Source organism: Sorex araneus, chromosome 3 (assembly GCF_027595985.1).
Source record: "Sorex araneus isolate mSorAra2 chromosome 3, mSorAra2.pri, whole genome shotgun sequence".
In the NCBI taxonomy this organism is placed as follows: Eukaryota; Metazoa; Chordata; class Mammalia; order Eulipotyphla; family Soricidae; genus Sorex; species Sorex araneus.
The window spans coordinates 229,028,222-229,043,609 of NC_073304.1; the positions used below are offsets into that span (position 1 = coordinate 229,028,222).

General features: G+C 56.5%; 1 protein-coding gene across 1 annotated transcript in view; it reads left to right on the forward strand.

Moving 5' to 3' along the window:
• The window catches only part of LOC129403538 (arylsulfatase G-like), a 99,760-nt gene that overhangs the window by 78,970 nt on the left and 5,402 nt on the right, over window positions 1–15,388 (forward strand). The window contains exons 4-7 of the mRNA XM_055132271.1: window positions 4,643–4,690; window positions 6,654–6,765; window positions 8,009–8,146; window positions 15,025–15,215. Coding sequence (XP_054988246.1) covers window positions 4,643–4,690; window positions 6,654–6,765; window positions 8,009–8,146; window positions 15,025–15,215 — 489 coding nt within the window. The remainder of the gene's footprint in view (window positions 1–4,642; window positions 4,691–6,653; window positions 6,766–8,008; window positions 8,147–15,024; window positions 15,216–15,388) is intronic.

Sequence of the window (15,388 nt, forward strand, 5' to 3'; positions counted from 1 at the left end):
TCTCTGATAGCAGAGCCAGGAGGAAGCCCCGAGCATCGCCAGGTGTGGCCCAACCAAAGGAAAACAAGTGAAAAGGTCAGACTTGAGCAAGCAGGCACTTCCTTCCTGTCCCAGAAAGAGCGAGACCCGTCAGTAGGAGGGAGGACAGGGGCTGGAGCGATAGCACAGCGGGGAGGGCGTGTGCCTTGCACGCGGCCGACCCGGGTTCGATTCCCTGCATCCCATAGGGTCCCCTGAGCACCGCCAGGAGTAATTCCTGAGTGCAGAGCCAGGAGTAACCCCTGTGCGCTGCTGCTGGGTGTGACCCAAAACGAAAAAAAAAAGTAGGAGGGAGGACAGGAAGATCTGAGGGGCTTGGAAAAACAAAACCCCAAACCCCACAGACTGTGGTGTGAGTGGACGGGGGAACGTGCGGTGCCCGTGTACCAGGCACGGCCGGCCGGCTCGGCCTGGACTGCTGGCGGTCAGCGGTCATGGCGAAAGCATGTTCCAAAGTCATTCCTGATAGCGAACCTTCACTCGCCTTCGCATCACACAAGTCTGTTCTCGTTCCAGTTTGAAAGCTTTGTGCCCCGAGGAACCCTGGGGGGGAGATGTGAACAGAATGTATTGTTCCCTTCCTTCCCTGTCTCCCACAGCCAGAGGAGCAATTGGTTTAGCAGCACGGATTGGGAAACTGCCCCAGCAACCCACAATCCTTTCTGCTCGGTTTCCCCAGGGCACCGATTCCCTCCCAGGGCTGGGAGAGGGTGGCTGGGGGTGGGGTCCTTCGCGTGGGGTTTGCTTGCACCTGCCTTTCCCTCTTTTTTTTTCCCCCTTTTTGGGTCACACCCAGCGATGCTCAGGTGTTACTCTTGGCTCTGCACTCAGGAATTACTCCTGGCAGTGCTTGGGGGACCATATGGGATGCTGGGAATCGAACCCGGGTCCGCCTGTGTGCTATTGCTCCGGCCCCTTCCCCTTCCCTCTTTAAGCCTTTTCCTGCAAGTGGTCTGTCTGTGGCCACGCGGCCCCCAGAGTCATCTTGAAGCCTGCCCCCTTGTTGAGGCGGTGGATTTCAGGAACCATCTGTCTGGGACTCTACCCGGCTCTGACTTCTCTGGATTTGTGCTCATGTGCGTTACCTGGTCGCCTACTCCTCTCTTCCTGTTACTGTATCTTTCCATCCAGCGAATGTTGCATATTTATTTTAACTGGGGGGTATGTGATTTAATCCAATGTTACATGTTTATGTGACAAGAAAGGCAGTCACCAAAAGGAGCAACAGTGTTATATTTTCTTTCACTCAGCTGCATTGGTGGTCAATCTTGGCTACAGGCCAAGTCTCTCTCTCTCTCTCTCTCTCTCTCTCTCTCTCTCTCTCTCTCTCTCTGCTTTTAGGGTCACACCTGGTGATGCATAGGGTTTACTCCTGGCTCTGCACTCAGGAATTACTCCTGGTGGTGCTCAGGGGACCATATGGAATGCTCGGAATCGAACCTGGGTCGGCCACGTGCAAGGCAAACACCCTACCTGCTGTGAGAAAAGAATTTTTTTAAATTTAATCACAATGTGATCAATGGTTACAAAGTTGCCCACGATTGGATCTCAGTCATACAATGTTCCCACCCCCATCACCTCACCAGTGTAACATTTCCCCCCACCAATGTCCCCAATTTCCCTCCTTCCACCACCCCACTTGTCTCTATTTTGTTTGATTGGCGGGGGAGGGGGTCCTTGGGGCCACATCCGGTGATGTTCAGGGCTCACTCTTGGCTCTGTACTCAGAGATCACTCCTTTTTTTTTTATTTTATTGAAGCACTGTGAGATAGTTACAAGCTTTCATGTTTGGGTTACAATCTCACAATGATCAAACACCCATCCCTCCACCAGTGCACATTCCCCACCACCGATATCCCAGGTATACCCCCCTTTTCCCACCCTCCCCCTGCCTCCATGGCAGACAATATTCCCCATACTCTCTCTCTACTTTTGGGCATTATGGCTTGCAATACAGACACTGAGAGGTCATCATGTTTGGTCCATTATCTACTTTCGGCATGCATCTCCCACCCCAACTGGTTCCTCCAGCCATCATTTTCTTAGTGATCCCTTCTCTATTCCATCTGCCTCCTCCCCTCCACTCATGAAGCAGTCTTCCAGCTGTGGGGCAATCCCCCTGGCCCTTGTCTCTACCGTCCTTGGGTGTCAGCCTCATGTGATGCTACCCTACACTCCACAAATGAGTGCAGTCCCTCTATGTCTGTCCCTCAGAGATCACTCCTGGCGGGACCCTGGGGACTCTGTGTGGTGCTGGGGATCGAGCCAGGGCCAGCTGCAAACAAGACAAGTGCTTTCACGCTGTCCCCTCTCTCCAGTCCCGGGCACTTTTCTTTAGAAGGTAGTTTGACTCGGGGATAGAGCATGAGCACTGTGCCTCTGAGCCCGTGGGGGGCAAAATGAGAGAAAGAGCCGGTCAAAGAGTTGGGCGCCGTCTCACGGAGTCCCACGTGTAACCCTCTCCCTCTTCCTGCTCCTCTGGCGTCCACTTCACTCGCCCCTTTGTGCTGGTTGATGCTGCCACAGTTGAGACCTGGGGACCGATTCTTTCCTTGGTCTCCCCTCACCCTCTGCCGGCGGGCGATTGCCAGGTAGTCTTTTTCTCTCCTCGGGGTGGAATGAGCTGGTCAGAGAGTTCCCACGTCCGCAGGGCTGTTGGCACACAAAACCTCCCACGGGACAGTCTGGAGGCAGGACGGAGCTGACCCGACCACCGTTGTGGTTCTTTTTTTTTTTGTCCTTTGGACCGCACCCAGTGATGCGATGCTCAGGGTTTACTCCTGGCTCTGCACTCAGGGATCACTCCCCGGCGGGGCCCCTGGGACCCGTTGCGGTGTTGGGGATTTGATCCTGGTATTAGGGCAGTCTGACGGAGAAACAGGCGCAAGCACTTAAGAGATTAGAGAGAGAAATAGCTTTAGCGGTGCAGGCGGACTCGACCTGGCTCTCGCCAAAACGGACGGAGCCACGGTCCGTGCACGGCTTCTAGAGGTGAAAAGCGGGAGACGCCGATTCTATGGGAACAGTTTTCCTATCTGACAGACCCAAGGGTGGCTAATCCGTGTAATGCTTGGTTCAATCAGGGATTGATATATTATTTTTATTTTTTTTGCTTTTTGGGTCACACCCGGCAATGCACAGGGGTTACTCCTGGCTCTGCACTTAGGAATTAGCTCAGTAGACCATATGGGATGCTAAGAATCAAACCTGGGTCCGCCGTGTGCAAGGCAAATGCCCTACCCCCTGTGCCATTGCTCCAGCCCCAATATATTCTGTTTTAAGTTCCGTCTAGGGGCTGCAGGGTACCAGGCTTTCACCTTGCACGTGGCTGGCCCTGGTTCGATCCCATGGGGTCCCCTGAGCATCGCTAAGAGTAATTCCTGAGTGTAGAGCCAGGAGGAACCCCTGAGCACCTCTGGGTTTTGTGGCCCCAAAACCCAACCCCCCAAAAAAAATTTCAGTTCTATATAGACATTTCCTAATTATTTCTGTGGCTCCATTTCATTTCTGCTCAGTGACTGAACTTCTGCTCTGTTCTGGACATGGCTTGATGATTTATGGCTGATTCATCTCCGCCCGGGCTGGAGCGATAGCACAGCGGGTAGGGCGTTTGCCTTGCACGTGGCTGACCTAAGTTTGATTCCTCCGTCCCTCTCGGAGAGCCCGGCAGGCTACCGAGAGTGTTCCGCCCGCACGGCAGAGCCTGGCAAGCTGCCCGTGGTGTGTTTGATGTGCCAAAAACAGTCACAACAAGTCTCACAATGGAGACGTTACTGGTGCCCACTTGAGCAAATTAATGAACAACGGGACGACAGTGCGACAGTGCATCTCCGCCCAGCTCCTACAAGGAGTCACTTCATTGGTCCTCCTGCCTCTCATTTCCCACTTCTGCTCCTAATTTTCCTACACTACACAGGGTCTGCCATGGTCAAGGCTCTTTGAGTGTTTTTCTTGTTTTTGTTTTTGTTTGTTTGTTTTGCTTTTTGGGTCACACCCGGCAATGCTCAGGGGTCACTCCTGGCTCTGCACTCAGGAATCACCCCTGGCGGTGCTCGGGGGACCCTATGGGATGCTGGGAATCGAACCCCGGTTGGCTACGTGCAGGGAAAACGCCCTCCACAGTGTGCTGTCACTCAGAGCCCGCAAGAATTGCTTGCTCACTTGCCAGCTGCTTGGTGACCTTGGTGGATCCAAACGGACACAGGACACAGCGTCTCCTCCCGGCCTCTGCAGGCTGCTGGAGGTTTCCCAGAGAGGAAGACGAGGGAAGCACATCAGCCCTGGGTGTCTCCATGGCCCTGTGTCCTGCAGAGGCTGCTGTTGGCTTGGGCGGGCTTGGAGCTCTCTGGACTTCAGGGCTCAGCCCCTGCGTCTCCCGATGCCTGGTTACTGTGTCTTTTCCTTGGTCCCCTCCCCACGGGGGGGACCCGAGTCATCCTTGCCTGCTTCCTGCTCTCCCCAGGGGGCCCGGGGGGCCCTCTCCATCCTGCTGTCCTCAGCAAAGGGCAGGCCTGCCACGGCCCTGAGTGTGTGATCTGCTGCCGCCCGCCCCGGGAGTGCCCGGGGGCTTCTCCTGAGACCCTCGCTCTTGTTTCCTTACAGGCAAATGGCACCTTGGGCACCACGGCTCCTATCACCCCAACTTCCGTGGTAAGAATTCTTCGTGGGATTTGTTACTGGGGAAACCAAAATAAAAGGTCTCAGGGCGGGAGGACTGCAGGGTTAATCCGTCCTGCCTCTGGGGGCCGTCTCTTCTGGTTGAGATCATTTCTGTCGGGGAGGGGTGTCACAGTTCGAGGGTGCTGGGGTTTCCCCCTGGAGTTCACAAGGCTCCCCTGGGGGCGAGGCCCTTTTCCCCTCAGAGACCCCGTGGCCCATTGTGAACACTGGTCTGGGGCCAGAGAGCTGGGGTTGGGGGTGGGGGAGGGGAGGCTGGAGCACCTGCTTTGCATGTGGGGGCCCCGGGTTCAAACCCCAGGCTCAGCCCATGATGCTCTGGGGCTCCTCGAGCACCGCCAGCCCTGGTGTGACCTTCAGATGAAACAAAAACGAAGCAAAACAGAAAAATCTAAAAGAGATCGCTCCAGCAGGAACCTGGCTTGGACCTTGTTTTATTATTATTATTTTGGTTTTTGTTTGGGGGCTGTGTAGACCTGGCTTTTCCACTAGCCAAAACCAACTCCAGAAACGGACTTTTCTTCCCCAACCTGCAATTTCTCCCTTGACAGATGCGGGGAGGCGGCTTGAACTGGATTGGGGTACTGACATGGGTGTCTGTCCTTAGAACCCGGGCCAGGAAGGGTTCTGAGGCAGGGCTCTGCTTTGCAGGAAGTGGCGCCATTTTGCATTCGTGGTATCTGCTGGGGGGTGGGATGGGGAGAGAGAGTGGGGGGAGAGTAGGAGGAGAAAGCGTCTCCCTTACGTTTGCTGCCCCCACACCAGTCACTAAACGCCTCTGTCCGACTTGACCACTCTGGGGTTTGATTCTTGTCTCCAAATCCTTACCTGCCTCCCTCCCTCTTGGCCCTTTTCACGGTCTCCTGTCCTGGTTCTCTTCCACATTTCCCACAGTTCAGTCCCAATATTCAATTATTTCTTTCTGAGGGACTGTCTGCTGAGCATGATATTTATTGGAGTATCCTTCAAAGCCAGGCGTGCAGGCAAGAGACTCTCTGCATAGCTCTCTTCTAGGAGCTTGCTTTTAAGTCTCTGGGTGTTGGCTGTTGATGGAATTACACACACCTGGGTTCCTCTGCTAGAGGACAGCATGCCTGGCTGTCTTCCCTGGGGCTCCTCGGAGGGGATGGGCTCCAGCTTCCCTCCCCACCCCGAGCAGAGCTCCCGGCAGCCGAAGACCACTGGACCCTAGCTACAGCCATGCTCGAGGCCCCTCTCCACACGTTCGGGCGGGCCTCACGCATGAAGGTACCAGCAGAGGAACCCAGGTGTGTGTAATTCCATCAACGGCCAACATCCAGAGACTTAAAAGCGAGCTCCCAGAAGTGTGTGGCCACAAAGTGGCCGCGCGATATCTTGTAGCCTACTTCTCCCTCTGGGAGAAACTGGCAAGCTTCTGAGAGTTTCCTGCCCACATTGGACAACCTTGCAAGCTTCCTATGGTGTATTCATATGCTAAATCCAGTAACAAGCTGGATCCCATTCCCCTGACCCTGAAAGAGCCCCCAGTGCGACATCGTTGGGAGGGCCGAGTAGAGATGGACTTCTAAGATCTCAGGGAAAGGACAAATGGAGAGGTTACTGAGCCCGCCCGAGAAATCGACGATTAACGGGGATTTCGTGATTTCGTGATCCTTCCAAGCGTCCGAGATGCAGTAGATCTTTCTGCAGTCCTTTCTGAGTGTGTCCTTCCTGGCACTGGGCGAGCTTACCGGTCTGTGCGTCCTCCCTCTCTGGGTCATTTCCATCACCCAGTGTTTTGCAAATCTGGCCTTAGAGCCTGGCGATCCGAAAAGTGTTTTTGTTTGCATGCAACCAAGGGCTATTAATCAAATCCTCTTTTAATTAACTACTTCAGTCGTGGGAAACTAAATTTTTGTCGTGGAGGCTGGAAGGCAGTCACGTGGGGGGTGCTAAGCAGTCGCTTCTGTTGCAGGTTTCGACTACTACTTTGGAATCCCATACAGCCATGACATGGGGTGCACGGATACCCCGGGCTACAACCACCCGCCCTGTCCAGCATGTCCGCAGAGCGATAGTGCGCTGAGGTACTCAGTTCCCTTCGAGGCATTTGTTTGGGGCTCTAGGGAGAGAGATAGAGAGAGGGAGAGAGAGAGGGAGGGAGGGAGGGAGGGAGAGAGTGAGGGAGAGAGAAAGAAGGGAGAGGGAGAGAGAGGGGGAGAAGGAGAGGAGAGAGAGGAGAGAGAGGGAGAAAGGAGAGAGAGAGGGAGAGAGAGAAAGAGGGGAGAGGGAGAGAGAGAGGGAGAGAGAGAGAAAGAGGGGAAAGGGAGAGAGGGGGGAGAAGGAGAGGAGAGAAAGAGAGAGGGAGAAAGAGAGAGGAGAGAGAGAGGAAGAGAGGAGATAGGGACAGAAAGAAAGGAGAGAGGGACAGAGAGAGGAGAGAGGGAGAGAGAAAGAGAGGGAGAGAGGGAGAGAGAAAGAAGGAGAGAGATATCTAAAGGAAACAGGTGAAACAGGAAGATGGGAAAAAGGGAAAAATAGCTGGAAGACTCTTCACAGCAAATGTAGACACATCATTTGTGAGGAGTGCAAGGCAGCATTTAGTGGTAAAACAACTTTTTTTTTGCGTTGGTTATTTATTTATTTATTTATTTGCCACCCCCAGCAATGCTCAAGGGTTCCTCTCGCTCTGCACTCTGGAATCATTTTTGCTGGGCCGGGGGACCGTGTGGATGCTGGAGAGGGAAGCCAGGTTGGCCGTGTGTAGGACAGGCGCCCTGCCCACTGTCCGGTCACTCCGACTTCATGATCATGAACTTGTATTCGTGAAGTTCTTTGATTGGCTTGTCCCACATTCCTCGGGCCATTTGGCTCAGCTGGGGGGAATCTGGTGCTGCTGAGGGGGGCGGGTCACAGGCCTCCACCCTCTGCATGCTGGCTTTGTTCCTGGTCCTGGAGGAAGAGAGAGAGAGAGAGAGAGAGAGACAGACAGACAGGCAGGCAGGCAGGCAGGCAGGTAGACAGACAGACAGACAGACAGACAGACAGGCAGGCAGGCAGGCAGGCAGACAGACAGACAGACAGGCAGGCAGGCAGGCAGGCAGGCAGACAGACAGGCAGGACCTCAGTTTCTCTCCCAGTGAAAGGGACGAGCCGTAACGTTCACGTGTCATTGCCAGAGCAGTCGGGCATGTCCAAGGACACGAGCATCCCCTGGGAGGAGGTGGAAGGTCTCCGGTGGGGCCGTGCGGGAGGAAGTGGCACCCGGGGGCGAGTGGGCTGCAGGAATCTTTCCCAGAGGCGAGGCAGACGCCTGCGCTCTCCACACAGCGGGCTCCACGGGGACTGTTACTCGGACCTGGCCCTGCCCCTCTATGAGAACCTCGACATCGTGGAGCAGCCCGTGAACCTCAGCAGCCTGGCGCAGAGGTACGCCGAGAAGGCGCGCCAGTTCATCCAGCAGGCCAGGTGAGCCCCGCGCCCCGGAGGGCCTCCCCTCCACCCGCCACCCCCTGACCAGCTCCTCACACCCTGACACTCCCACCTGCAGTGTCCCCCGAACTCACTGCACAGACCCTCTTCATAACGCCAGGCGCCTACTCAGTGTTGTCTGAAGTCAGTTCACTAACCCGAGGCCTAGCCTTGACCCTGCATCACCCTAACCCTGGAACTCAGGACCCTAACCCTAACCCTAACCCTAACCCTAACCCCAATCCTAGCCTGAATCCTAACCCACCTGCTACACTCACTACATGAACTCTAATCTTTCTTCCTTTCTTCCTTTCTTTCTTTCTTTCTTTCTTTCTTTCTTTCTTTCTTTCTTTCTTTCTTTCTTTCTTTCTTTCTTTCTTTCTTTCTTTCTTTCTTTCTTTCTTTCTTTCTTTCCTTCCTTCCTTCCTTCCTTCCTTCCTTCCTTCCTTCCTTCCTTCCTTCCTTCTTTCTTTCTTTCTTTCTTTCTTTCTTTCTTTCTTTCTTTCTTTCTTTCTTCCTTTCTTTCTTTCTTTTTTTGCTTTATGGGTCATACCTGGCAATACACAGGGGTTACTCCTGGCTCTGCACTCAGGAATCCCCCCTGGCGGTGCTCAGAGGACCATATGGGATGCTGGGAATCGAACCCGGGCCGGCCTCGTGCAAGGCAAACGCCCTCCCCGCTGTGCTGTTGCTCCAGCCCCTCCAATCTTGACCTTAATAACAACCCTATTCCTAGCCCAACTGCAACACCCTCTGGAGCTCAGTTCACTAACCCTAACCCTAACCCCAGTCCTAACTCTAACCCTAACCCTAACCCTAACCCTCAGCTACCCCCAGTTTCCCCTGACCTCAGTCCCCTGACCTGAACCCTAACCCTAACCCTGACTCTCCCACCTGTTCCTCTCTCTGACTTTAGTATTCTAATCCTAACTTTGTTTTATTTTCGCTTTCGGTTTGTGGGCTGTTCCCTGTGGATGCTGGGGGGCTACTCCTAGTTCAGTGCTCAGGGTATGAGGCCGTGCTGGATCAAACCCAGGGTCTCTTGCCTGTGGGGTGTGTGCTCAGGCCCTTGGTGCTCAGGCCCATCTTTCTGGACCCCTCATTCTCACTGTTTGGCGGTTTGCTTTTGGGCCATACTCAGCAGCGCTCGGCGATTACTCCTGACTCCGCCCTCAGGGATCGTGCCTGGGCGGGTTTGGGGGACCATCGGGGAAACTGAGGATTGAACCTGGGTTGGCCAAGTGTAAGGCAAACGCCCTACTCACTGCACGATCACTCTGGCCCCCTAATTCTCACACTAACCCAAGTCCTCACCCTCATTCGAACTCTCCCACTCGCCATGACCTCTGACCTTGGTACCCTACCCCAACCCTGACACTAATCCCAACTCTCGCACCCACCTTGGCCCTGGCCTCCTTGGGGGAATCCCACCGCCCGGCCAGGATAGACGCGCCCTTTGTCTCCTATAGACAGAATTAGGAAAAAGCATTGCCTCCCCACCCCTCACCCCACCCCCCCACCGCCCATCCCATCCCCCACCCCCACCCCACCCCTGGCACCTCCAAGCCCTAGTGTGAAGCTTTTCCAGTGTGTGTGTCCTGGGTCCCCTGAGACGAACCCACATTCTCGCCCAGCCCATGCTCTGACACTGTCACCGTGTCCCCTCGTCTGAGGGAGCGAGGACCCACGTGCTGTTCGGGGGCCCATCAGCAGGCAGTGGGCGCATCTCCGTGTGGCTGTAACGTGCTTGGCGCGGGCATACTAGCCCCAGACAGCAGCAGGTGACTCCAGACTCGGAAATGAGGCTCGGGGCTGACGCCAGGTTCGGGCAGGGCGGCTTCCCTCCGGGGGCGCCGGGAGACGGGGTTCAGAGTTATTGGCAGCTGTGAAGCCCCCTTTGCCCCAGGAGGCGGGCACCCAGATGCCAGGGTCAGACCCTGGACCTGCTCAGTGCACCTCCGGCAGCGCCCAGACAGGAGGGAGAGGGAGGCAGGAAACGGGAAGGCAAGAGGGAGCGATGAGGCTTGCGGTGTGTTAGCAAAACCCCCGCCCACCTCAGCAGCCCGGGGCTCTTCCGCTGCAGCTGCCTGGAGCTTCTCTGTGGGGATGGAAACCTCCACAGTCAGAGGGGTCGTCCCCCAAACCTGCCCATCTCACAAGGGACTCGGGATAGCCGGTCCTAGTGGGAAATCTGATCTCCCAATATTAGAAATGATTAATTAAAAAAATATCATCCACTCAAAGTAGGCTGAAGCTGACCCCAGAGTAGTAAGTGGGTCTCTAACAAGTGTGGTCTGGAGGGGGCGGGGGTGGGGGGAGGGGCAGCTGGGGATGCTGCCAAGGCGAAGGAGGCCTGCCAGACAACGGGGGCTACTGATGGTGCCTGCACAGGACGGACGCACAGATGGGGGTGTCAGCGCCTGCACAGACTATCACCCGCTCTGATGCTGCCCCCCTGCGCCCTTCCTGACCCCTCCTACGTGTGTGTGTGCACGCACATGTGTGTGCATGTTTGTGTGTGCATACATGTGTGTGCAGATGGGTGTGCATGTGTGTGCATGCCTGTGTGTATGCATGTATGCATGCATGTGCATACACGTGCATGCATGTGTGCACGCATGTGTGCATGTGCGTGCGAGTGCGGGTCTATGCATGTGTGCACGTGTGTTTGCACGTGTGCATACATGTCTGTGCATGTGTGTATATGCACGCATGCGTGTACATGTGTGCATACATGTGCATACACATGCATGTGTGTATGTGCATGTGTACATGCGTGTATGTTTATGCATGTGTGTATGTGCATGTGTGTGTGTGTGTGTGTGTGTGTGTGTGTGTGTGTGGACCTGAATCCTGGCAGCCAACCACTGCTCCCTGTACGTATGAGAAGCCCCCACTGGGGTCTTTTCTGCAGAGAAGGTCAGCAGGGCGTCGGGACAGCTCCAGAGACCTGTGTCCTCAGAGACGGTGGTGGGGCAGCTTCCGGGCCTTTCTGGAGGACACTGGTGGTATGATCCCCAGGGCTTATGGCGGAGAGAGGAGGCCCTTTCCTATCTGAGAGACGGGCAGCCCCTCGTTCCCTGGAGCTTGGAGCCGATCTTGGGTCCTGCTCTCTGGGACGGGAGGGCGGGTGGCGGGTTGGGGGGGGACTCTGCACCCTTCTTGACAGTGCCTGAAGCAGCCCCCGGTCCCGGGAGGGGCCAGGTGAGGAGCTGGCGGGGACTGGGGCCCCGGGGACGGTTTAATATTCGCTCCGTTGGGGCCCAGTGCTACTCGGCCACCGGTTAATCAGTGAAAAGACAAATCGCTGCACAATCTCCTTATCACGGGGAAAGGTGAGGTGTTTGCTAATTTATTATTAGCGGATCAGTTATTAAGTGAATAGTCACATGAATCCTGTTGGCTTTTAACTCGGCAGAAACAGTTCTCAGGCGTGCTGATCTCCTTCTGATCCGACCTGCCGTTCGTCCACGCTTTCCCTGGCGTCAGCAGAAAAGGCTCCTGCCTGTCTCTGCCCGCCCGCCGCCCCCCAACCTGCTCTGACCACCCCCCACCAGGACCTGCTTATCAGAACTTCCAGGGGCATGCAGGAGGCTCGAGTTCCACATGGTCCCCTGAGCACTGCTGGGAGAGCAGAATCCGAGCACCGCTGGGAGTAGCCCTGGAGCACCAGCAAGCGTGGCCCCAGGGGCCCTCTGGAACCCCAAAGCTCCCCAGGCTTTTGGCGAGGGCTCCTGCACCCCCAGGGGGCTTACCCGCTCCCCTAGGACTACCTGAAAGTTCCTTCTCCCGTCCTCCACTTCGACCTGTAACCTATCAAGCGTATCCTTGGTTTGACTCTAGTTCATTGTTCCTTGGGCCTTCCGAGCGGCCGCTCCTGAGAGACTCAGCCAACTGGACCGGGCAGCTCAGGGTCCCAGCTGAGATGGGGGGACTCCAGGGCCACGCCCTCGGTGCTGGTGATCAGACTTGGGTCCCCACACGTGCTGGACCCTGGGGAGTATCGTCCGAGGCTCTTGATAAGAATTTGTTGGTTTGTTTGCTTGTGTGTGTGTAACATCCAGCTCAGGACTGACTCCCGGCTCTGTGCTCAGAGATGGGTCCCAGGGATGCTCAGGGATTACAGATGTATGGCAGGTGCTTTAACCCCACTACTATTGCTCCAGCCTCATTTAATTTTTAAATTTTTTTAGAGGGGCTGGAGCAATAGCACAGCGGGTAGGGCATTTGCCTTGCATGAGGCCGACCTGGGTTCAAATCCCAGCATCCCATATGGTCCCCTGAGCACCGCCAGGAGTAATTCCTGAGTGTAGAACCAGGAGTGACCCCTGTGCATCGCCGGGTGTGACCCAAAAAGAAAAAAAAATTTTTTTAGACGTCTTATTTTTTGTGGGGGAGTGGTTCTGGGGGTCATACCCTGTGATGCTCAGGTCCTGGGTCTGCACTCAAGAGTGATTCCTGGCGGTGCTCGGGGGACCCTATGGAATGCCGGGGATTAAACCCGGGTCAGCTGCGTGCAAGGCAAATGCCCTCCCCACGGTACTATCATCTGGGCCCCTGTAAAGCAGATTGTAAGCTAGCCATGTCATGTTGCTCAGGGTGTGACTGGGAAGCAATGCATCGTGGCCTCACTTGTGGGGCATTTCCCACACGCAGGTGACACAGGTGTTGTGTGACCTCAGAGTCGGAGGGCAGAGGAGATAGTCAAAGCTAGTGGAACAGAGGCCGGAGCGATAGTACAGCAGGGAGGGCGTTTGTTTTTGCACACTGCCAACCTGGGTTTCATCCCTGGCATCCCATATGGTCCCCAGAGCACTGCCAAGAGTCATTCCTGAGTGCAGAGCCAGGAGGAACCCCTGAGCATCGCCGGGTGTGACCCAAAAAGCCAAAAAAGGGGGCTGGAGCGATAGCACAGCGGGTAAGGCGTTTGCCTTGCACGAGGCCGACCCGGGTTCGATTCCTAGCATCCCATATGGTCCTCTGAGCACCGCCAGGGGTGATTCCTGAGTTCAGAGCCAGAAGTAACCCCTGTGCATTGCCAGGTGTGACCCAAAAAGCAAAAAAAAAAAAAAAAAAAAGCAGAGTACTTCGGATGTGGCCTACCCTGAGGACATGCCCCCTTTGTCCCCCCCGTAAGCCTGGTCGCTGGGAGGGGGTGGAACGCCATGTCTGGGGATGGTCGGATTTAACATCTGGCTGGCCAAGTGCCTGAGATTACCGGCCACTCACCGCTGCCGGGGGCAGGTGAAGACGCTCCCTCTGGGTGGGCCCGGAGTGGTGCCTGCTGGGAGACCAGGGCCATGTGGGCCGGAGGTAGAGTCTCAGCGTATGGTCCCTGTGCGGGACACAGCCGCACAGCTGGAGCCAGCTGTCCTCATGCAGAGCAGCGGACAGACCCGCTAGACCGGCCCGGCCCACGAGAGCTCCGAGAGGAAGGAAAGGACCCCTATTTACTTAGCTCGAGTGCTAAAACTCACTGTCACTGTCACTGTCGTCCCGTTGCTCATCAATTTGCTCGAGTGGGCACCAGGAACGTCTCCATTGTGAGACTTGATGTTACTGTTTTTGGCATATCGAATACGCCACGGGGAGCTTGCCAGGCTCTGCCGTGCAGGCGGGATATTCTCGGTAGCTTGCCGGGCTCTCCGAGAGGGGTGGAGGGATCGAACCCAGGTTGGCCACGTGCAAGGCAAACGCCCTACCCGCTGTGCTATTGCTCCAGCCCAGTGCTAAAATTATAACATAAAACCCACCTTTCTGTGCTCTAACTTAAATTCTTAAAAAAAAAAAAAACTGTTGCTTTTTTTTTTTTTTTGACACTCAGTGGTGCTCAGGGCTGACTCCTGGCTCTGCACGCAGGGATCACTCCTGGTGGGCTCAGGAGGCCCTGCCAGGTGCCAGGGATGAAACCGAGGTGCAAGGCTAGCGCCCTGTCCTCCTTCCTCTTCTCACTGTGTAGCATCATCCACCCTCCCACCCGCTTCCTCTCCAGAACTTTCCATCCTCCTAAACGGAAACCCCATCCCCATTAGCCCCGGGCTCCGCATTCTCCGTGCGCCTGGACGCTCACGCCCACCGCTCTCCCTCTGGGCTCTGGCCTCCGTGAGGACCCCCTGGCCGTGGATCATGCAGGTCTGCGCCCTTTGATTATTCCACAAACCGTAGTGTCCACACTCGTCCCTGTGGTTCCACGGAAGCTCTTGAACCCTCATATAATTTTCATGACTTGAAATCTAAGTTAGCCACACCCGTGACCGCTGCTCTGGGCCACACAGCCCCCCCCCCCCCCCCGAACTGTGGTCGAGCCACTGCCGCTTCCCGAGGGGATGTCTGGCCAGAAATACAAACCGTCCAGGGGGCGAGGCCCGCACTTACCCGCCTCGCCTACGGCAGGGCTTTGGTTCGATTCCCCCATCACCACATCTGGTCCCTGAGCGGGCGCCAGGCCTGAGCACAGAGCCGGGAATGTCCTCTGAGCCACGCCAGGTGCGGGCTGGGCGAACCCCAGAGGGGGGACGTCTGCGAGAGACGCCCGTCCCGGCACCGCTGTCCTCTCCCAGGCTGCTGATGTGGGCACTGGCCCAACTCTCAGGTCCTCTGAGTGCGGGGACCCCTGCCTGGCTGGGTGAGGCTGCTGGGGCCGGGAGTGGTGGCGGTCCACCAGCTTGAAGTCCGAGCTGTGGACGCGCTGCCGTGGAAAGCCACCTGCAGCCTTCCCTGCGGACGCACACGACGGAGACCCGCACGCCCCTGCCCTGCGCCCCCCTCCCCAACTCTCCTTGGGTTGTCCGGAGCCACTCAGGGGGCTCCTGAGTTGGGGACCCGGCTGCAAGCCCCCAGTGCTGAGTGCGTCCCCGTCTCTGCTTCCGTTGCAGCGCCCGAGGAAGCCCCTTCCTGCTCTATGTGGCCTTGGCCCACATGCACGTGCCCGTGCCGAGGACCCAGGGCCCCGCGGCCCCCGGAGGGCCGTACGTGGCAGGCCTCCGGGAGATGGACAGCCTGGTGGGCCAGATCAAGGACGAGGTTGACCGCACGGCCAAAGAGAACACGTTCCTCTGGTTTGCAGGTGAGGGAGTCAGACCCAGCCGGCCTTGGTGATGGGCCCCATAGTCCCGGCACAGGCCCGGCGCACAGGCAGTTTGCTCCTGGGATCCCGGTGAACGGCACAGAGGCCTTACTTGGGTGTGGGGGGAGTCTCCCCCACTCTGGCTATAGGGCTCACGGCTCTCGCAGAGCCCC